Source organism: Neofelis nebulosa, chromosome 2 (genome assembly GCF_028018385.1).
Source record: "Neofelis nebulosa isolate mNeoNeb1 chromosome 2, mNeoNeb1.pri, whole genome shotgun sequence".
NCBI lineage: Eukaryota > Metazoa > Chordata > Mammalia > Carnivora > Felidae > Neofelis > Neofelis nebulosa.
Window position 1 is genome coordinate 45,044,774 of NC_080783.1, and position 25,014 is coordinate 45,069,787.

General features: G+C 37.5%; 1 protein-coding gene across 8 annotated transcripts in view; it reads right to left on the bottom strand.

Annotated features, from left to right (window-relative positions):
- Window positions 1–25,014, bottom strand: part of PMS1 (PMS1 homolog 1, mismatch repair system component) — a 98,423-nt gene that overhangs the window by 21,201 nt on the left and 52,208 nt on the right. For 6 of the 8 annotated variants that reach the window (XM_058711400.1, XM_058711414.1, XM_058711420.1 and 3 more), the window contains 2 exons: window positions 10,223–10,339; window positions 68–190 (listed from right to left, as the gene is read on the bottom strand). In XM_058711400.1, the coding sequence (XP_058567383.1) occupies window positions 68–190; window positions 10,223–10,339 (240 nt within the window). The remainder of the gene's footprint in view (window positions 1–67; window positions 191–10,222; window positions 10,340–25,014) is intronic. The other 2 variants (XM_058711430.1, XM_058711410.1) reach the window with 1 other exon arrangement.

Sequence of the window (25,014 nt, forward strand, 5' to 3'; positions counted from 1 at the left end):
GCTGACAAATGACAGAGATAGTTTTCATTTCTGATCCAAGCAATATTTTTTTCCCAAAGTAGATTACCTTTAATATGTCTTTTTGATGTATTGGTCGACTGTTTATAAAGATAAAACTCCTTTCTGGGGTTGAAAGACTTGTAAAAGAGTGGTCTGCATCTTGCTTTGGAAGAAATCCACTTAGATAAATCTGCAATTATAATAAATAATCACAGAATTAACGTGCATTGTCAACAATGACTGTGGTTCCAGGGGTCTGGCTATATACAAGAGATATAAAAAAACAAAATGGATTTTCATCTTATGGTCTCAAGAGTTATATACTTGCTGATAACCATGCCTTGAAAATTAACCTTAAATGAAATACTGAAGCATATATTACATTGATGTTCTCAGTCTCTCTTTCTACAACTCTATTTTAAGGAAAAATTAGCATTCATAAAAGCTTCATGAATGAGCATATGCCTTACTGTCACAGACATACAGCATAAATACTGATCTCTGTTCAACCCTATCTTCTTTAGACTTTTAAAAATTTCTTTTAACATTTAAAAATTCTTCATATTGTGACTTTCTTTTAGCTGTTTGTCCTTTTTAGCCAGCTCTTCATGTAGAGAAGTGACTGGTTTATATCTTTATTCTGAGTGGGCTGTGAAGTCAATCTGAGTTTTCATTTCTCAATTAAAAAACGTCTTTTACTCTTTGACACTGATTGCAATACTTTATTTCCATTCTTGTTTAGAGAACCTATCTACAATCAAACCAATTATTTTTATGCTTTCTCTATTTTACAAATGTATGAAGAGGAGACAGAAAATGATGAAGGATCCTAGAAAAAAATACCAGAGAGAAGAGAGAGATTGAGGAGATAGAAGGCAAGGAAAATGCTCCTACTTTTTACCTTTAAAGATAATATAGAGAATTGTTAAGAATACAGGACAGAGCCAGACTGACATGATTTAAATCCCAGCTCCACTACTAACTACGGGACCTTGGTCAAGTTATTTAAAATACAAGCCCTATACTCTCTTATATGGAACAACTAGAAACAGATGTATTTATATTAACCTGTTTAAAAAAAACCCACTAATAGTAAAATTTCAGCTTAGGTTTAGGAAAGTGAGACTGTCAGTGGAGATGCTATTTTTAGGTAAGCAGAAACCACGAGGCTCTTCACTAACATAGTGAGTAGGCTGCCATCTAAGTCTATGGCTATCCCTACCCTTGGAAGTAAGTGTTTAAGGAGCTGCATTACCAATTTTAGAACACTAAGTGCATTACTGTCACAGTGCCAAACTGTGCCAATTTAAAAAATAAATTAATAAAGCTGGATAATCCATTACAAAATACTACTTAATTAACTGTAAAACTTCACAGCATTTATAAATGGTTGTATCATATACCAGGTAACTTGAGACCCTTCTTTAAGTACCTGCTGAGCATCAGAAAGCACCTGTTTAGTCTCTGAAAGACTTACTGGGTTTGTGGACTTAAAACAAAAAAACCTTCCCCAAATAGGTAAGAATAAAAAATAAAATGAAGAAAAAACTGGTGATATTACTAATGTTTTATTTTTATACCATCTTAGCTGTCCACTGAATAATTATTATTATTACCAAATACTGAGCTTTAAAAATGGCTTAGGATAACCTTAAGAACTAACGAAGTATTATTTAAGTTATACAAAAAAGTAAAATCAAAGAGTAGTCTTAAAGTGCTCCAAAAATGAAAATCATGGTAGTTTATGGAAAAAGAATGACTGTTAGACCAAATCAGTGCAACCAAATAAAAAATCTGACTATACAGGACTCTCTGCCTAAGTATTCCTCAACCTAGAAAGCAAAAAAAAAAAAGAAAAAGAAAAGCAAAACATAAATACTTCTCCCCTGATTACTCTTTAACTGTAGACCTCTCCCTCTTTACCCTCATCTCCAACCTCCTATAATCTGGCTACTACTACATCTCCAATGGACACTCAGTCCACTTTTTGACTCTCTGCAGATCTTGACACCATAATTCTTTAATTTGGGAAGCATCACTCTGCTTCAGCCTTCTCTTTTCATCTTTCTGCTTCCCCCCAACACTTCCTCTTAGTCTGGTTTGCTGATTTCTCTCCCTTTGCTTACCGCCTATAAATGATGATGGGCCTGAGTTCTATCATCAGAGCCTTTTTTCTTGGTCTCTACTCTCCAAGTAATATCATTCACATCTATATAGATACACCAACGATACTAAGATAAAGATGTACAGCCTGTATTTCTTTCACCCCCAAATGCTTTCTATTTTTAACTAGCTGTCACAAAAATCTTCTCAATCTCACCACATTCAAAACTTGATAAAATACTTCACCCCATTGCTTTCCTGCTGCACAACTGGCTTCTCCTATATTCCCTTAGCATGATAATGAGCCCTGCCACCTATCCAATCTGTCAAACCTATCTCCTTTCCTCTACTCTGATTCTGTTCACGTAACCCTGACTGGTGTCCTAACAGTAGTCTCCTCTTTCAGTAAGCCTCAAGAACACCAAAGAGTTCTATTTCTAAAGTAATAATTTAAGTATTTCTGCTCAGGACACTGGAATAAGTTCATGAAGGAACTCCCTTCTCCCCACCCCATCACAACTGCAAATATATAGCAGTGATAGATAAATCAACTTATACAAAAATTTCAAAAGACTGAACCATTTAATAGTAAGACAAATACAAAGATGTTATGGATGCAAACCATAACAGAAAGTGATGGCTGAAATCAAAAGCCCTATGTGCTCTAGGATCACAAACCAGCTGTCAGAAAAAAAAAAAATTTTGTAACTATGTGTAGTAATGGATGTAACTAGACTTACTGTGGTGATCATTTTGTAACACATACGTATTTTGTTGTACACTTGAAACTAATATAATGTTATATGTCAACTATATCTCAACTTAAGAAAGAAACCATTTATGCCAGTTAGAATTTAAATTCTGATGTGGAAACAGGGACAGAAAATACATACAAGGCAAGAGATCAAAATCAGTCTTTCCATATGAAATGGGCTGCTGAGACACCTCCCTTTCGCCCCTTCAAAAATGCTTAAAAATACTGTGACCACGGTTTGTGGAGCTGCTTGCAAGGATTATAGGAAAGAGTGTGGATAACTCCAAAATCAAAAATAAAGCTAAGCCAAGTCAGCTAGGAAAAGAGGTCTGTAAAATCTTGGCAGGACGAAAGACATGAACTACCTGGTTTTAAAATGGGGCCTGGAGGTTGGTGGTATCTGCCAAACCACAGGGAGGAAGAAGGTCGAGTGGGTAAAAACAAAATAACAAAAACAATAAACTTGCATTCATGATGACTGTGCAAATTAAAATTTCAAAGCATATAAAACAGCAGAGAATGAAAGAACATTCTCCCACGAAAGTAGAAACAGTACAGCAATATGAAAAGAACTTTGAAATTAGTATGTGTACCATACTTTTAAGAGTGAAGAAAAAGCAGGGGTACCATCCAGGTATCAAAAGCGTCCAACTTTTGATCTCAGCTCAAGTCTTTTTTTTTTTTAATTTTTAAAAATACTTACTCATTTTTGAAAGACAGAGAGAGATAGAGCACAAGCAGCGGGGGTGTCAAAGAGAAAGGGAGACACAGAATCCGAAGCAGGGTCCAGGCTCTGAGCTGTCAGCACAGATCCCAATGTGGGGCTCGAACTCACAGACTTGAGATCATGACCTGAGCCGAAGTCGGATGCTCAACCGACTGAGCCACCCAGGAACCCCACAGTTATAATTAAGTTTAAAAGAGAAGACGAAAATGAATAAATTCTAAATCCTGGAAATACACAGATTTGGGAATAAAAATCAGACAGCACTGAGGAATTCACCAAGAACTTGGCATGGAATAATGCAGAGATAAAAAATATCCAGAGAAAACAGATGCCAAAAAACAAACATGAAACAAAATAAAGATTTAGGAGCTCCCTTAAGCCAACAAAGCCACACTGGGAAACTCCTAATAAATGCTACCACAGCAGCAGTATAGCTGGGATCACCACCCATAATTAAGAGACTGTACAACATGGAGTGGCTGTAGTTAAGAAACGGACCTTCAACATTGTAGGAAGAGATATATAAAGATTCTCTATACCCAAGGTTCCCAATGACCAATGTGTTTGCCATCCCAGTACAGTGAAGGGGCCTTGGTGGCAAGTGTCACAACTTGAAGGTATGTAATGGGATAGAAGTGAGGTGAGGGGGGACAACTATTAGCAGTTGACAAGCAACTTAAGATTGCTTTTGGGCAGGAATGAGAAGAGGCCAAAGAAACTCTGATATAGGACAACCCTCCTTACAAGCCCAGGAAGCATGGAGTGGTGATGGGTGGCTACTGGCAACATAAATATAGCACCTATTTAAATACGCAGTACACAAATAGAACAGGGATTTGGTTAGATGATCACTCACTAGAGACACACTTAAAAGGTTATTATTCTGACAACTCATGGAACTGGAACGATTCAGCAACACATGCTTTCTAAATTACCCTATTCCTCCATGCAAGAATAACCACATGAAGGTGTAGCAAAAGTTTTGATATCCAAGATGGATTACCAGCAGTCCTCACACAATTCTATCTCAAGAGAAAATTAAGGGGCGCCTGGGTGGCTCAGTCAGTTAAGCGTCTGACTTTGGCTCAGGTCATGATCTCACGGTTCATGGGTTCGAGCCCGGTGTCGGACTCTGTGCTGACAGCTCAGAGCCTGGAGCTTACTTCGGATTCTGTGTCTCCTCCTCTCACTCTGCCCCTCCCCTGCTCATGCTCTGTCTCTATCTCTCAAGAATAAATAAACTTTAAAAAAAAAAAGAGAGAGAATTAAAAAAAAGAGAAAATTAAAAAAAACAATGGGCAAGCACAGATATGGCAATACATCTCAATACAGATCAGGGGAAAAAATTCTCAATTGCAAAACTAATGGGATAGTTCCAATCACACATGAAATCATAACTGACCAAGGTCTAAATCTGTTTTTCATACTTGAATGTGCACCTGGGAACCTTGTTAAAATGCATATCCTGATTCAGTATCCTGGGACGAGAGATCCTTTACTTCTAACAAGCATACAAGTAATGCCAATGCTGCTGGTCTTCAGACCAAACTATGGCAGCTAGAATCTCTAGAGCACAATACCAAAGACCTGGAGTCTGGATCTCCTGTCATAAGCTTCCTGGGTTACCAGTGTCAACAACAAAGTCCCACGAAGCCACGAGGAACACAGGGGAATTTACTAGCCCAAGGCAGTACCTTTACTATCCCAAGTCAGCCACCATAACCAGACTAAGGTGGCACTAGGTTATATTGAAACCACTGAACAACTATTAAGGGAGCTCTGAAAAACAGGACACATGTCAGATCATGGCCATGCTCCAGGTACTATAGCTGGCTGGTAAGGATGGCCTGAATTGTTCCTCAGGCAGAGAACATTAACTGAGTATAAACTCCCACCTAAGGCTAATAAAATGATAATAATTAAGAACTCAATACTGCAAGAAAAATAGAAGAACTAGTAGTAGAAAAGAGATTTCAACAAATTATGAAAAAAGAAGAAGAGAACAGAGAAACCAACTGCCCAGCACAACAGAGAGCCTTCAGGTTTAAGGTCAACAGACCAGCAAAAACAAACAGATTCTATTTTATAGACTCTTCTGTAAAGAAATTAAATAAGAATAATTATAGACTCTTCTATAAAGACACTGAATAAGGACAACTGATCTAATTTTGTGCTAGAAAGGAAAAAAAAGAGAGAAAAAGAAGAAGAAAGGGAATGGAGGGGGCAGGGAAGGGAAAGAAATGAAATGAATTTCCTGAGAACTAGAACAGTGAGTATGAGTGCAGTGGGCTAAGCCCCCACCCCATGATGGTATTTGTGACTCCCCCAGAGTCTGGGAACAGGAACAGGATCTTGATTAATTAATAGTCAAGTAAAGCCTAATAGTCAATAAGTCTAGCCACAAACACTGAGTTCCCAATTAGATTTCTTATTCACACAAAAAGATGGCTTGGAGGTAAAAGACCTGAAAAGCAAAACAAAATTGACCTCCTAAGCAATAGATAGTTTAAGAAACAACTTTAAAATAGAAACAAAACTTAGCATCTCTAAAGATTCACAATTTTGTATCCACAAAACAGTAAGAAGTTGTGAAAAAACGGTAAATTTAAAAATGCTCTTGGAAATTAAACATAAAGGTTTCAAAATATTCAGAAGGGGCAAGAGAGGGTCAGACATCTCCAAAAACTTACAGAAAAAAGATGAAAACCTGAGAAAAATAGTAAGAGAAAAATAAGAGGAAGTCCTAAATCAATAATAAGGAGTTTAATTAAAAGACAAAAATTATCGAGGTGCCTGGGTGGCTCAGTCGGTTCAGCGCCTGACTTCAGGTCAGGTCACGATCTCACAGCTTGTGGTTTGAGCCCCGTGTCAGGCTCTGTGCTGAGAGCTCAGAGCCTGGAGCCTGCTTCGGATTCTGTGTCTCCCTCTCTCTCTCTGCCCCTCCCCCACTCATGCTCTGTCTCTCAAAAAAAAGAGAAAAATTATCAAAGTTATGACAGCTAGAAGTATATAACCCAGAGCTGAAAAAGATATATGAGTATTCAGACTCAAGAAGTCTCAAACCAAGTGTTCAGCATAAAAAGCAAATGAGTAATAAAAGACACATCTATAGACATGCTTAAAAAACTGAACACAAAGATCCTAAAAAACGTTCAGAAAAAAAAAATACAGATCAGCTAGAAAGAAAGAATTGGAATGCATACATCTTCCCATCAGCCACAGTGAATGGTCAAAGACATTAAATGCCTTTAAACTTATTTTCTCTGCTAGAACTGATACATGAATTTAGCAAAGTTGCAGGATACAAAATCAATGTACAGAAATCAGTTGCATTCTTATACACTAATAATGAAGCAACAGAAAGACAAATAAAGAAACTGATCCCGGGGCGCCTGAGTGGCTCAGTCGGTTAAGTGTCCGACTTCAGCTCAGGTCACGATCTCCCGGTCCGTGAGTTCGAGCCCCGTGTCGGGCTCTGGGCTGATGGCTCAGAGCCTGGAGCCTGCTTCAGATTCTGTGTCTCCCCTCTGCCCTTCCCCTGTTCATACTCTGTCTCTCTCTGTCTCAAAAATAAATTTAAAAAAACGTTAAAAAAAAAATTAAAAAAAAAAAAAAAAAAAGAAACTGATCCCATTCACAATTGCACCAAGAAGCATAAAATACCTAGGAATAAATCTAACCAAAGATGTAAAAGATCTGTATGCTGAAAACTATAGAAAGCTTATGAAGGAAATTGAAGAAGATATAAAGAAATGGAAAGACATTTCGTGCTCATGGATTGGAAGAATAAATATTGTAAAATGTCAATACCACCCAAAGCTATCTACACATTCAATGCGATCCCAATCAAAACTGCACCAGCATTCTTCTTGAAACTAGAACAAGCAATCCTAAAATTCATATGGAACCACAAAAAAAAACCCCGAATAGCCAAAGTAATATTGAAGAAGACCACCAAAGCAGGAGGCATCACAATCCCAGACTTTAGCCTCTACTACAAAGCTGTCATCATCAAGACAGCATGGTATTGGCACAAAAACAGACACATAGACCAATGGAATAGAATAGAAACCCCAGAACTAGACCCACAAACATATGGCCAACTCATCTTTGACAAAGCAGGAAAGAACATCCAATGGAAAAAAGTCTCTTTAACAAATGGTGCTGGGAGAACTGGACAGCAACAAGCAGAAGGTTGAAACTAGACCACTTTCTCACACCATTCACAAAAATAAACTCAAAATGGATAAAGGACCTGAATGTGAGACAGGAAACCATCAAAACCCTAGAGGAGAAAGCAGGAAAAGACCTCTCTGACCTCAGCCGTAGCAATCTCTTACTTGACACATCCCCAAAGGCAAGGGAATTAAAAGCAAAAGTGAACTACTGGGACCTCGTGAAAATAAAAAGCTTCTGCACAGCAAAGGAAACAACCAACAAAACTAAAAGGCAACCAATGGAATGGGAAAAGATATTTGCAAATGACATATCGGACAAAGGGCTAGTATCCAAAATCTATAAAGAGCTCACCAAACTCCACACCCGAAAAACAAATAACCCAGTGAAGAAATGGGCAGAAAACATGAATAGACACTTCTCTAAAGAAGACATCCGGATGGCCAACAGGCACATGAAAAGATGCTCAACGTCGCTCCTCATCAGGGAAATACAAATCAAAACCACACTCAGATATCACCTCATGCCAGTCAGATTGGCCAAAATGAACAAATCAGGGGACTATAGATGCTGGCAAGGATGTGGAGAAATGGGAACCCTCCTGCACTGTTGGTGGGAATGCAAACTGGTGCAGCCACTCTGGAAAACAGTGTGGAGGTTCCTCAGAAAATTAAAAGTAGACCTACCCTATGACCCAGCAATAGCACTGCTAGGAATTTACCCAAGGGATACAGGAGTACGGATGCATAGGGGCACTTGTACCCCAATGTTTATAGCAGCACTCTCAACAATAGCCAAATTATGGAAAGAGCCTAAATGTCCATCAACTGATGAATGGATAAAGAAATTGTGGTTTATATACACAATGGAATACTACGTGGCAATGAGAAAGAATGAAATATGGCCCTTTGTAGCAACATGGATGGAACTGAAGAGTGTGATGCTAAGTGAAATAAGCCATACAGAGAAAGACAGATACCATATGTTTTACTCTTATGTGGATCCTGAGAAACTTAACAGAAACCCATGGGGGAGGGGAAGGAAAAAAAAAAAAAGAGGTTAGAGTGGAAGAGAGCCAAAGCATAAGAGACTCTTAAAAACTGAGAACAAACTGAGGGTTGATGGGGGGTGGGAGGGAGGGGAGGGTGGGTGATGGGTATTGAGGAGGGCACCTTTTGGGATGAACACTGGGTGTTATGGAAACCAATTTGACAATAAACTTCATATATTGAAAAAAAAAAAAAAACCATAAAAAAAAACTTATTTTCAACCTAGAATTCTACCTCTACCAGACTATCAAGAGAAGTACAAAATAAAGTCATTCTTGTATATAAAAGTCTACCTCTCATATCCCCTTTCTGTGGAAGTTAACTAAAGATGTATATGAGAAAAATGATAACAAAGACTAAGAAAGAAAAAGGCATGGGATATAAGAAATAGTGGAAACAACTAGTACTCCTATGAAAAAAAATTCCATTCCAGGATAAGATCTGTGCAGAATGCCTGATATGCGATCAGTCCAAATAAGAAATTGGGCTCTAAATCTAATTATTTAAAAAAAAAAATGGAACTCTAGCTATAGTTGGAGTAAGTAAAAGTGCTGGATTTTATTGCTGACAAGATGAAGAAAAGTTTCTTCACTTAAAAAAGGGAAAAAACCCAGATCTTAGAAACTCCAGCAAGAAAACAAGAAACTATATAAGAGTTCACAGATAAAGCAAAGAAAAACATGACATTTTGAGCAATAAATAGGACAACAAGAAAGGATATTCTATTTAATTGGGACAATAGAAATAGTCTCATTTGTATGGCATGGATACATAACGTGGATTCTTAAGAAATGTGATCCTAGAACAATACTAAGCTTTACAATGTAAATTATTTGTAGCCATAGTAATATACTCCATATAAGTTTTCAACTTTTAGAATCAATTTTCAAACAAAAGATGGAAAACTTAAAAATGGTTATAAAAGAAAACAAATTGCTTGACAACATAAAAGTAGAGTGGACACAATTGAGAGAGGGAAGAGCAAGTAAGAGTTGAAGTGTTCGTAACCTCATCTAACATTATAAGAACTCAAGAAGCACTGTCTGAAGCTAGAGATCAAGAAAAGAAAGATGCAGAATCTATTTAGAATAGGAAAGGGAAAACAAAGGTAAGAGAACTCAACTCTTCTTTAATACTGAAATGTAAACAGATAAGATACTCAATTGAAAATCATTATAAAAAAATAATGGAACCACAATGCTTAAAATTAAAAATAAATACAAAGATAAAAACAGGAAGTAGGGATAGGGAGAGAGGGTTAAATATAAGCTGTAAATGTTATGTCCTTTTTTTACCTATACATATATTTAAGTAAAATGTTACAAGAACTTATTGCCACCTCAACTCCCCAGAAGAAAAATAATTGAGTTTCATTGGTAAACCAGAATTATTAAAGAACACTTTGTTGTATACCTGAGATTCTTCACAGTGGTACTGAAAGGATTCCATGTTGCCCATAACAGCAGTCCCCAGAACAGACATGAGAGCCATCTTATGATCAGATACTCTAGTTTTCTGCCAAATAACCGCCTAAGGACAAAAGACACAGATAACTTTGAATACAATTTAGATTTACTAAACTCAAGTACTACATCATTTATTTCTGTATTTAGCATTCATCCCCAGCTTGTATTTTCAATATCATTTAGAAGAGAAGCATGGGCTATAGAGTCAGTCAGAACTCTGGTTCTGAATTTTAGTAACTGTATATGTTACAGCATAAAATCTATTTAACTTCCCCTAACCTCGGTGTTCTCTCTACAAGATGACTAACAATATTTATCTCCCAGAATTGTTGAAAGATGAAAATATACAATGTAGGCAAACACAAAGGCCAGTACCTAATCCTAAACTTTAGAATATATAATTCAAAGTACATTTAAATTGTTAAGCTAAATGATTTCTGTAAATAAACTCATATAAAAATTTGAGATAATGCATGCTCTTTAAAATTATCTTTGGGGGGCGCCTGGGTGGCGCAGTCGGTTAAGCGTCCGACTTCAGCCAGGTCACGATCTCGCGGTCCGTGAGTTCGAGCCCCGCGTCAGGCTCTGGGCTGATGGCTCGGAGCCTGGAGCCTGTTTCCGATTCTGTGTCTCCCTCTCTCTCTGCCCCTCCCCCGTTCATGCTCTGTCTCTGTCTGTCCCAAAAATAAATAAAAAACGTTGAAAAAAAAAATAAATAAAAAATAAAATTATCTTTGGGGCGCCTGGGTGGCTCAGTCAGTTAAGCGTCCAACTTCAGCTCAGGTCATGATCTCACAGTTTGTGGGTTTGAGCCCCACGTCGGGCTCTGTGCTGACAGCTCAGAGCCGGGTGGCTGTTTGAGATTCTGGGTCTTCCTCTCTCTCTGCCCCTCCCCTGTTCATGCTCTGTCTCTGTCTCAAGAATAAATGTTAAAAAAATTTTTTTTAAATAAAAAAAATAATAAAATAAAATTATCTTTCTATGTTACTTCTATCCCGACTTTCTCCAGGGTTTTTATTAAGAAAGGATGCTGAATTTTGTCAAATGCTTTTTCTGCATCGATTGACAGGATCATATGGTTCTTATCTTTTCTTTTATTAATATGATGTATCACATTGGTTGATTTGCAAATATTGAACTAGCCCTGCAGCCCAGGAATGAATCCCACTTGATCACGGTGAATAATTTTTTTATATGCTTGCTGTTGAATTCGATTTGCTAGCATCTTGTTGAGAATTTTTGCATCCATATTCATCAGGGATATTGGCCTATAGTTCTCTTTTTTTGCTGGGTCTCTGTCTGGTTTGGGAATCAAACTAATGCTGGCTTCATAAAATAAGCCTGGAAGTTTCCCTTCCCTTTCTAATGAAAAGCCCACAGCTAATATCATCCTCAATGGGGAAAAACTGAGAACTTTTCCCCGGAGATCAGGAACATGACAGGGATGTCCACTCTCACCGCTGTTGTTTAATGTAGTGTTGGAAATTCTAGCATCAGCAATCAGACAACAAAATGAAATCAAAGGCATCAAATTTGGCAAAGATGAAGTCAAGCTTTCACTTTTTGCAGATGACATGATATTATACATGGAAAACCTGACAGACTCCACCAAAAGTCTGCTAGAACTGATACATGAATCAGCAAAGTCGCAGGATACAAAATTAACGTACAGAAATCAGGTGCATTCTTATACACTAATAATGAAGCAACAGAAAGACAAATAAAGAAACTGATCCCATTCACAATTGCACCAAGAAGCATTCGGGGCGCCTGGGTGGCGCAGTCGGTTAAGCGTCCGACTTCAGCCAGGTCACGATCTCGCGGTCCGTGAGTTCGAGCCCCGCGTCAGGCTCTGGGCTGATGGCTCGGAGCCTGGAGCCTGTTTCCGATTCTGTGTCTCCCTCTCTCTCTGCCCCTCCCCCGTTCATGCTCTGTCTCTCTCTGTCCCAAAAATAAATAAAAAACGTTGAAAAAAAAAAAAAAATTTAAGAAGCATAAACTACCCGGAATAAACCTAACCAAAGAGGTAAAAGATCTGTATGTTGAAAACTATAGAAAGCTTATGAAGAAAACTGAAGAAGATACAAAGAAATGGAAAAACAGTCTGTGCTCATGGATTGGAAGAATAATATTGTTAAAACGTCAATACTACCCAAAGCAATCTACACGTTCAATGCAATCCCTATCAAAATTGCACCAGCATTCTTCTTGAGGCTAGAACAAGCAGTCCTAAATTTTTTTTTTTAATGTTTATTTATTTTTGAGACAGAGAGAGACAGAGCGAGACAGAGCATGAACGGGGGAGAGTCAGAGAGAGAGGGAGACACAGAATCGGAAGCAGGCTCCAGGCTCCAGGCTCCGAGCCATCAGCCCAGAGTCTGACGCGGGGCTCGAACTCACGGACCGTGAGATCGTGACCTGAGCTGAAGTCGGACGCTTAACCGACTGAGCTACCCAGGCACCCCAAGCAGTCCTAAAATTTGTATGGAACCACAAAAGACCCCGAATAGCCAAAGCAATACTGAAGAAGACCACCAAAGCGGGAGGTATCACAATCCCAGGCTTTAGCCTCTACCACAAAGCTGTAATCATCAAGACAGCATGGTACTGGCACAAAAACAGACACATAGACCAATGGAATAGAACAGAGACTCCAGAACTGAACCCACAAAAGTATGGACAACTAATCTTTGACAAAGCAGGAAAGAATATCCAATGGAAAAAAGACAATCTCTTTAACAAATGGTGCTGGGAGAACTGGACAGCAACATGCAGAAGAATGAAACTAGACCACTTTCTTACACCATTCACAAAATAAACTCAAAATGGATAAAGGACCTGAATGTGAGACAGGAAACCATCAAAACCCTAGAGGAGAAAGCAGGAAAAAGCCTCTCTGACCTCAGCCACAGCAATTTCTTACTTGACACATCTCCAAAGGCAAGGGACTTAATACCAAAAATGAACTATTGGGACCTCATGAAAATAAAAAGCTTCTGCACAGCAAAGGAAACAACCAACAAAACTAAAAGGCAACCAATGGAATGGGAAAAGATATTTGCAAATGACATATCGGACAAAGGGCTAGTATCTAAAATCTGTAAGGAACTCACCAAACTCCACACCCAAAAACCAAATAATCCAGTGAAGAAATGGGCAGAAAACATGAATAGACACTTCTCTAAAGAAGACATCCAGATGGCCAACAGGCACAGGAACAAATGCTCAATGTCACTCCTCATTAGGGAAATACAAATCAAAACCACACTCAGATATCACCTCACGCCAGTCAGATTGGCCAAAATGAACAAATCAGGAGACTATAGATGCTGGCAAGGATGTGGAGAAATGGGAACCCTCCTGCACTGTTGGTGGGAATGCAAATTGGTGCAGCCACTCTGGAAAACAGTGTGGAGGTTCCTCAAAAAATTAAAAATAGATCTACTCTATGACCCAGCAATAATACTGCTAGGAATTTACCCAAGGCACACAGGAGTGCTGATGCATAGGGGCACTTGTACCCCAATGTTTATAGCAGCACTTTCAACAATAGCCAAATTATGGGAAGAGCCTAAATGTCAACTGATGAATGGATAAAGAAGTTGTGGTTTATATATACAATGGAATACTATTTGGCAATGAGAAAGAATGAAATATGGCCTTTTGTAGCAACGTGGATGGAACTGGAGAGTATTATGCTAAGTGAAATAAGTCATTGCAGAGAAAGATAGATATCATGTTTTCACTCTTATGTGGATCCTGAGAAACTTAACAGACCATGGGGGAGGGGAAGGGGGGAAAAAAAAAGTTAGCGAGGGATGGAGGCAAACCATAAGACACTCTTAAAAACTGAGAATAAACTGAGGTTTGATGGGAGGGAGGGGAAAGTGGGTGATGGGCACTGAGGAGGGCACCTGTTGGGATGAGCACTGGGTGTTGTATGGAAACCAATCTGACAATAAATTTCATATTAAAAAAATGAAATAAAATAAAATTGTCTTTGTAATTACCTTTTATATAAAAGCTAAGTGAACCTCACAGACATAAAAGCTGAATAACGAGCCCAGATTTTTTCCACTGCAAATATGTAGTAGGGTAGTTTAAAAGAATCATGGTCCCGAGAGACTGACCAAAGTTTGACTGTGAAGTGCACCATCAGGTATGATATACTGCCATTTCTTCAGTTAACAAGATCCAATTATAGTCAAATCTCTGGAGACCATCAATACAGTCATAAGTTGTTCACTCAACAAATATTTACATGGCACTTCCTAAATCCTGAGAAAAATGTGTAAAGGGGCTAGGAGAAAACATTAACATTCAAGGGACCTGCAGAGGAAAAACAGACTGAAAAGGAGTGGCCACAAAGGCAGGAAGAGCTACCAAACAGTATGGTACACAGAATAAGAAAAATTTTTAAGAAGAAAGTAGTCATATTTGACCAATGTCAAGAGTCCAGTGTCAAGAGTATGCAAAGATGTGGCCACAGGATTTAGCAATCAGTTCTAGGAAAGGAGAGTAAATAAAGCCAAATTTCAATGGCTGGATAGTGATTAAAGTGAGGACATTAAAAAAAAAAAGATGAACCTAGATAGTATTTCAGAAAGTTTGGCTGTAGGGGTTTCTGGGTGGCTCAGTTGGTTAAGTGTCCACCTCTTGATTTCAGCTCAGGTCACGATCTTACAGCTCAAGAGACTGAGTCCCATGTCAGGCTCTGCACTGACAGCATGGAGCCTGTTGGGATTCTCTGTCTGTCTCTCTCTCTGCCCCCCCCCCCCCACACTCGTGCATACACTCTCTCTCATTCTTTATCAAAATAAATAAACATTTAGACAGTTTGGCTATAAACTGAAAGCAGAGGAATAATCGAGGCAAGTGTGGATCAAGGGTGGGTCTTAATATGACACACTTGAATCAGAAGCAATGAAGAAGAATGGGTCACACACAGGTAGGTTTATAGATTCAATGACTGGAGGTTGATAAGTTCCTCTTTGTTCTATTTTTTTTCCCCCTGTAATGTAGAAAAGTTACTGGTTGTGAGTGAAAACATACCGATTTAAATATCTGATTGCAGAGAAGGCTTGAGAGAGAGAGAGAGAGAGAGAGAGAGAGAGAGAGAGAGACAGAGAAAGAGAGGTTCTGACTTGACCAAAAGAGAGACCTTCTGACTGGCCAAACAAGCTCCTTAACATGACCAGGAACTTACACAGGCAGTTTTAAGTACTAACAATATTATATATACTAAAATGAAAGGTGAAGTAAATAGATTCATGTTGTCCTCTAACTGGCAGGTTAGGGGATAGTAATGAAGGAAAGTGCTCTTCTGGACATAACAATTAGCACTGACTCTGCATGTTGATGTTTATCATCTGTAAAGCACTGTTTTTAGAATCTTAAAGACAAACCTGCTTGGGAAAACACGGGTAGTACTCAATAAGACAAACTACCTGATATTTAACAGGAAAAACTTATTCCTAGGGTTTTATTAATACTAATTCAACAGGAGTTATGATTTAGGAAAAACTTAATTGACACTACTATCATAGAAACTACTGTTAATTTTCACAACTATTTCATGTAGGTATTATTATCTCATTATGTAAATGAGGAAACTGAAGCTGATACTGTCTGATTTACCCAAAGAAACTTAGATAGCAGGTCATGGAACCATGATTTATACCCAACTTTTATGGCTACAAACTCACTGTTTTTACTTTGCTAACATCCCTCCCCTCTCTAGTTAAAAACAGTAATAAGCTAGAGCCAATGCCAGACCCTAATTGGGAATTCTTAAAGAGAAATGCATTTTCATGTATAATTACCCTCCATGGCTATGTGATAACTATTTACTGTCTAATTAACTTGAGGGTATTTATGTATTCTCAAACCAAAATTATTTTTAATCTATTCACTTAAAGGTAAATAATTGGGGTCCCCCCCCCAAAAAAGAACACATACCAGAATAATGAAATCCAAAAAGATAGGGAACTACTATCCTATAATCCTAAAATCACAGTATTTTTCAGACTACAGCTGTCAGTACCAACCTTAATCTTATTATAACAGAGCCTTATACCTAAGGATTTCTAAATTTCCAATAATTTTCATTCATTAATATACATACAAATATAGATGTGCAGTAATTAGGCCCAAAGTGCACAGCAAAATGACAGAATGAGGAAGACAATTTAGGTATTGTTCCATCCTAAATTTCAACATCTCACTATTATGCATTGCTTTGAAAGTGACCTGAATTAGAAAAAAATATACAAACTACATGAAATCTAAGTATTAAAAAATAGTAAACAACTAAAAACTGAGGTATAGGTTTAATGTGTATATTTCTAAACAAAAAATTATGTCTTGGTAACTACATTTATACTTAAAGGACAATACACTGGACTATTTAAAACTGTCACTGCTCCAGGAAACATGGGATGAAGAATCACAAGAACATTTTTAATCTTTAATTTCATTACATATAATATATACTTATCCCAATTAATTAGAGAAACTGATTTTGAATTTTTTCAGCAAATATTTACTGAGCATTAACTTCATACCAGATTCCATGCTAAAAGCTGGGAATACAAAGATGAAAGGACAAGGAACTGGCTCTCAACAAGCTAAAAATATAAAAGGAAAACAAAATATTAAAATAATTATAATGCATAATACCTCCCAAAAACCAAAAATCCAGTGCTGGATGGTTTTCCAGGGGAATTCTCAAACATTTAAAGAAGAGTTAACACCTATTCTTTTGAAGCTGTTCCAGAAAATAGAAATGGAAGGAAAACTTCAAACTCATTCTATGAGGCCAGCATTACCTTGATTCCAAAACCAGAAAAGGACCCCACTAAAAAGGAGCACTATAGACCAATTTCCCTGATGAACATGAATGCAAAAATTCTCAACAAGATACTAGCTAACCAGATCCAACAGTACATTAAAAGAATTATTCACCACAATCAAGTGGGACTTATACCTGGGATGCAAGGTTGGTTTAATGTCCGCAAATCAATGTGATATATTGCGTTAATAAAATAAAGAGTAAGGACCACATGATCCTCTCAATAGATGCAGAGAAAGCATTCAACAAAATACAGCATCCTTTCTTGATAAAAACCCTCAAGAAAGTAGGGATAGAAGGATCATACCTCAAGATCACAGAAGCCATATATGAGAGACCCACTGCTAATATCATCCTCAATGGGGAAAAACTGACAGCTTCCCCCTTAGGTCAGGAACATGACAGGGATGTCCACTCATACCACTGTTATTCAATACAGTATTGGAAGTCTTAGCCTCAGCAATCAGACAACACAAAGGAATAAAAGATACCCAAACTGGCAAGGAGGAAGTCAAACTTGCACTCTTCGCAGATGACATGATATTCTATACAGAAAACCCAAAAGATTCTACCAAAAAACCGAGCTAGAATTGATTCATGAATTCAGCAAAGTTGTAGGATATAAAATCAATGCACAGAAATCAGTTGCATTTCTATACACCAATAATGAAGCAACAGAAAGAGAATTCAAAGAATTGATCCCATTTACAATTGCACCAAAACTCATAAAATACCTACAAATAAACCTAACCAAAGAGGTGAAAAATCTATACACTGAAAACTATAGAAAGCTTATAAAAGAAACTTAAGACCACACACACACACACACACACACACACACACACACAAAGGAAAAATATTCCATGCTCATGGATTGGAAGAACAAATATTGTTAAAATGTCAATACTACCCAAAGCAATCTACATATTTAATGCCATACCTATGAAAACAACACCAGCATTCTTCACAGAGCTAGAACAAACAATCCTAAAATTTGTATGGGACCAGAAAAGCCAAAGCAATCCTGAAAAAGAAAACCAAAGCTGGAGGCATCACAATTCTGGATTTCAAGCTGTATTACAAAGCTATAATCATCAAGACAGTATATAGTGGCACAGAAACAGACACTCAGATCGATGGAACAGAATAGAGAACCCAGAAATGGACCCACAAACATATGGCCAACTAATCTTTGACAAAGCTGGAAAGAATACCCAATGGAATAAAGAAAGTCTCTTCAGCAAATGGTGTTGGGGAAACTGGACAGCCAAATGCAGAATGAACCTGGACCATTTTCTTACACCATACACAAAAATAAACTCAAAATGGATGAAAGACCTAAAAATAAAACAGGAAGTCATCAAAATCCTCGAGGAGAAAGCAGGCAAAAACCTCTTTGACTTCGGCCACAGCAACTTCTTACTCAACACATCTCTGGAGGAAAGGGAAACAAAAGCAAAAATGAACTATTGGGACCTCATCAAAATAAAAAGCTTCTGCACAGCGAAAGAAACAATCAGCAAAACTAAAAGGCAACCAACGGAATGGGAGAAGATATTTGCAAATGACATATCAGATAAAAGGTTAGTATCCAAAATCTATAAAGAACTTACAAAACTCAACACCTGAAAAACAAAGAATTCAGTGAAGAAATGGGCAAAAGACATGAACAGACACTGTTCAAAATAAGACATCCATATGGCTAACAGACACATGAAAAAAATGCTCAACATCACTCATCATCTGGGAAATACAAATCAAAACCACAATGAGATAACACCTCACACCTGTCAGAATGGCTAACGTTAACAACTCTGGCAACAACAGATGTTGGTGAGGATGCAGAGAAAGAAGATCTCTTTTGCACTGCTGGTGGGAATGCAAACTGATGCAGCCATTCTGGAAAACAGTATGGAGGTTCCTCAAAAAATTAAAAATAGAACTACCCAATGACCCAGCAATTACACTACTAGGTATTTATCCAAAGGATAAAGGTGTGCTGTTTCGAAGGGACACATGCACCCCAAGGTTTGTAGCAGTGCTCTCAACAATAGCCAAAGTATGGAAAGAGCCCAAATGTCCATCAACAGATGACTGGATAAAGAAGATGTGGTATATGTATAAAATGGAGTAGGGGCGCCTGGGTGGCTCAGTCGGTTAAGCGGCCGACTTCGGCTCAGGTCACGATCTCGTGGTCCGTGAGTTCGAGCCCCGCGTCGGGCTCTGTGCTGACCGCTCGGAGCCTGGAGCCTGTTTCGGATTCTGTGTCTCCCTCTCTCTCTGATCCTCCCCCGTTCATGCTCTGTCTCTCTCTGTCTCAAAAATAAATAAACGTTAAAAAAAAATTAAAAAAAAAAAAGGGACTATTACTCGGCAATCAAAAAGAATGAAATCTTGCCATTTGCAACTATGTGGATGGAACTAGAGGGTATTATGCTAAGTGAAATTAGTCAAAGACAAGTATCATATGACTTCACTCATATGTGGAATTTAAATACAAAACAGATGAACACAGGAGAAGGGAAGCAAAAATGACATAAAAAACAGGGAGGGGGACAAAACATAAGAGACTCTTAAATACAGAGAACTGAGGGTTGCTGGAGGGGTTGTGGGCAAGAGGCATAGAAGAAGACACTTGTTGGGATGAGCAATGGGTGTTATACGTAGGGGGTGAATCACTGCATTCCACTCCTGAAATCATTATTGCACTATATGCTAACTAACTTTGATGTAAATTAAATAAAAATAAATAAAAATTATAATGCATTATAAAAACTGCTATTACAAAACACAGAGGAGGCATTGTAGAAGAAACCTAGGTCTACTTCACAGAGCCAAATGCATGTGCAGTGAGACCTGAAAGGAGCTGGCCATCCACAAATCATGGGAAGGGCAATGCTGACAGATAGAAGGGCACATGCAACACATGGAAGCATAGAGAATATGCCTTTGCTGGGGATGGAAGCTGGACAGAAAGGAGCAAGATCCTGAATGAACTATCATATCATGGAAGCAAGTTTATAGTTTATCTTACATGCAATGCAGAGTCACTGGAGAAACACATCTAGTTGGGAAAATGCCTGATCACACATAGATATCAGAAAAAGATCTTTGGATTTTAAGGACATTATGTTAAGAGAGAAGTCAGACAAAGATAAATACTGTATGGTATCATTCATATATGGAATGTAAAGACAAACTTGTAGAAATCAGAGAATAAAATGGTAGTTACTAGGGGATGGGGAAATAGGACAGATGTTGTTTAAAGGTACAAACTTGCAACAAGTAGTAAATAAGTCCTAGAGATCTAATGCATAATATAGCAAATACTGACAACAGTATTGCATAATAATCATTAAACTTGTTATGAGAGCAGAACCTAATTATCCCAACCACTAAAGAAAATTATGTAATATGACAGAAATACTTATTATTGCTACAATGGTAACTATATTACAATATATAAATGCATCATTTAACATGCTGTACATCTTTCTTTTTAATTAAAAAAAATTTTTTTTTACATTTTATTTTTGAGAGAGAGACAGACAGAGCACAAGTGGGGGAGGGGCAGAGAGAGAGAGAGAGAGAGAGAGAGAGAGAGAGGGAGACACAGAATCCAAAGCAGGCTCCAGGCTCTGAGCTGTCAGCACAGAGCCTGATGCGGGGCTTGACCCACAGACCGTGAGATCATGACGTGAGCCGAAGTCAGATGCTCAACCAACTGAGCCACCTAGGTGCCCTATAACATGCTGTATATATCTTAAATTTATGTAATAGGTAAATTGTATTTAAATCAAAATGATCTTTTATAACAATGATTTATTGAGAACTGAAACTAAAGTAATATGGATTTTTAAAAATGTGATTGTATTAATCCAACTCAAAGTGTCTCAACTTATACTGAGGACATGCAAAATTGATGAAGTCCACATTCATAAAATATTCCCATTAAGCCCTGAGGACTGTGTGTGATTCCTGGCACACTAGCTGTAAAGCTACCAATTTTTCTTCCACTTACCAAAAAACAAAGTGGAATACAAGTTAGTGAAAATGACATTTACAGGATTATTCCTCTAGTTTTTTTTTTTAAGGTAAAACATTTGCAATCTCTGGTATTTTACTAATATTAATACTGTGGTTGAGACTGGTCTAGGTAATAGAACCACACATATTGCTAAGAGGGGAAGAGAACACGGATAAACTAAAGGACATGAAATAGACTTAATGTGACTTGGTGACTGACTGCATGTGGAGAGGAAGAAAAGAAGAATCAGGAATGTAATGGTGTCCCTGGTATCAAGAACACTGTCATATACCCAATAGGGCACAACAAACAATTTGTTGAAGGAGTGAACATTTGTAGAATACATTTTTCTTTTTTTTTTTTTTTTTTAATTTTTTTTTTTTCAACATTTTTTATTTTATTTTTGGGACAGAGAGAGACAGAGCATGAACGGGGGAGGGGCAGAGAGAGAGGGAGACACAGAATCGGAAACAGGCTCCAGGCTCTGAGCCATCGGCCCAGAGCCTGACGCGGGGCTCGAACTCACGGACCGCGAGATCGTGACCTGGCTGAAGTCGGACGCTTAACCGACTGCGCCACCCAGGCGCCCCTAGAATACATTTTTCTAGAGAAAAGTAACCTGAGTGGAATTGAAAACTACTTCTTTATTTTTAAAAATTAAGATTGTGGGTTGTCATCTCACTACATGGGTTAGAAATTATAGTCTTTGGGGCACCTGGATGGTTCAGTAGGTTAAGCATCTGACTCATGATCTCAGCTCAGGTCTTGAACTCAGGGTAGTGAGTTCAAGCCCCAAGTTAAGTTCCATGCTGGGTGTGGGGGCTTAAAAAAAAAAAAAAAAAAGGAAACAAATTATAGTCTTTGTTTACTAATTTACTTTAGGAAATCCAAAGGAACCTCTATTTTTCTTTCATTTTTTAAATATTACACTTTTATTGAGATACAATTCATAAACCATACAAATTCTCCCATTTTAAGTGTATAAGACAATGGTTTTCAGTATATTTACAAGGTTATGCAACTATCACAACTAATTTTAGAACAATTTTATCATTCCAAAGAGAAACCCTGTACCCATTAACACCCTCCATTCTCTGCCACCTTTACCCAAGGTGATCACTAATTTACCTTCTGTCTCTATAAATTTGCCTACTTGGGGTTTTTCATATAAATGGAATCATACAATACATAGTTTTTTGTGAGTGGTTTCTTTCACTTAATGTAACATTTTCAAGGCTTATCCATGTTGTACCAGTGCCCCCCTGTTGTTGTTGTTGTTGTTGTTTTGAAGGAGATTTCACGATGTTTGGCTTTAGATGTCTGTGAGATTTTTCCCTAGATCACATGAGATTTGTAAATAGGGAATGGGGGGAGGATTAGGGGGAGAGGGAGAGAGAATTTTAAGCAGGTTCCATACCCACTGCAGAGCAGAGCCCAGCATGGGGCTCAATCTCACAAACCATGAAACGATGACCTGAGTTGAAATCAAGAGTCAGACACTTAATCAACTGAGCCATCCAGGTGGCACTCTCCTTCCTTTTTTAATGATTAAGTAATATTCCATCGTATGGATATATTTTTCAACTATCCTTTCACTGGATGATATATGTTTGGATTATTTCTACCTTTTGACTATTATGAATGATGTGGATATGAACATTCATGTGCAAGTTTTTGTGTGAAATACGTTTCCATTTCTCTTGGGTATGTTCCTAGAAGTGAAATTGCTGGGTAATATGGTAACTATTTTTTGAGGAAATGCCAGACTGCAATCTTTACATTTCCTGTATGTTTGCACGTAAAAAGACAAAGAACTGCTGGATTCTTTCTTTCTTTTTTTTTTTTAATGTTTCTTTATTCATTTTTGAGAGAGAGAGAGCAGAGGAGGGGCAGAGAGAGAGAGGGAGAGAGAGAATCCAAGCAGGCTGTCTGTGCAGAGCCTGTTGCGGGGCTCCAACTCACAAACTGTGAGATCATGACCTGAGCCGACATTAAGAGTCGGCCGCTTAAACAACTGAGCCACCCCAGTGCCCCTGCTGGCTTTCTGAATTATAGCTGTTATTTTAAGCCAGCTATTAGCTGGTGTTTTAAGGAATATTCAAAATAACAGAAAGTAGGTAAAGTTCTGAATAATGTACGGGAATGAAGTGCCCCTGCTTCAAACTTTCCATATCACAAGTTACTCTAAACAAGGAACAGTTGAGCAATAACAATTTATTCACAAAAAGTTTCTCTCTTTAAAGCTACATCTCTGATATATACATGTAAAGATGTTTTAAAAAGTAGTCAAGAAAATATTTCAAGAAAATTAATGTTTTAAGATTTCTAAATTTCCTGCACTGAATACACATAAAACTTGTAATACTTCTAATGTAAATATATTAGTTTAGTTTGTATTAGAGTGCTGCCTCAGGTGATGCCTAAAGATATAAATCTTAGCTGCTGATTAATCCAAACATGTTATTTCACTGCCTGACCTGATAAATAGCTAGTGCACAGGATTGCAAAAAGATCACTTGAAGAAATGGGTTCTAAAAAAGCTATCAAACATAAGAATCATTAAATGTAGAATTTCTTTTCTTAAAGTGAACATGGCTAGTAGTTCTGGAACAACATTTCACAGTAGGCGATTATTGCATCAGATCAATGGGGCTAACTTAGGAGCATTTTCTAAATGAGTTACAGTTGGGATAGCAATAAATGATAAAGAGGTCTGCCAACAAATTAAATCTTCACTTCAACTTAGGCAAAGTAAAATTCATTTTCAAAAAAAAGAACCCATTGTGAAAACAATGGATGAAAAATTTTTTAAATGTGGTAATTAAAAATTAAGGATCTTTGTTTTTAAAGAAACTCAATTTTTAAATACTGTATTTTCTACAGCAAATAGTTTTTAGTTTAGTTTGTTTTCTCCACCATTTCATCAATCCTGTATTCTTTTCTAAAAGAGATTTTCTTTTCACTTCTTGAAGTTTTGCATATATTTTGCCCTAAGGCTGAAAGCTTAACATGTGCTAAAAATACACACACATACCCCCATATGTTTTCTATCTAGGTCACACAAAGTTGGAGCATCTGGATGTGCCAAGTAAGAATCTGACTCTAGTCAGTACGATGACAGTGCAAAAACACCTCAATAAAAAATATATTATTACATGCACATTAAGTAATTGATTGACATTAGCCAAATATATCTTGTCACTCTTCCTATTTCATTGACATACACTATTTGAAGGAAGTGATTAGATGAGATACTCAGTATTAAAGTAGTAAGCCTCAACTGTGAAGTCAATTTGCAATAGCAGGAAAAAGGAGGCTGCACACAGGTGATGTACAATTAACTAAAAAATGCATTGCTACTAACACTGCCTGACCAAAGGTGACTCATTCTAGAATATGAAAGAAAAAGTATACATATTGGCCTAGACTGCAATCAAACCTTTGAAACAGATAATATGCACAGATATACTAATAAGTTCCCATCTGAATTTCTTTAAAAAAGCTTTAACTACTTCCAATATAATTATCACTACTGCTAAAAGAATATCACATTGTATTAACATCATAAACATTCATATGACTTGATTCTTGCTAAGTACCCACAGACTAAAATAGGAAGAGTAAAATTTATTCAACACAAGTCTGAATTTAGTATCTCTTATCCTTACTTTTACTCAGCTTCAATGTCTCTTATTTTATATTCATTTTTTGAAATAGAGTATACATAATAATTTTTCCTGAAGATTACAAAGAAATTAGTACCAGTAACTTCACCTATGGGAGGGGAGGCTTATAGGAGCTAATTAAGAGTAATTTTTCACTGTACCTTTTCTTATTTTTTTTTGGTTTTTGAACCCTATAA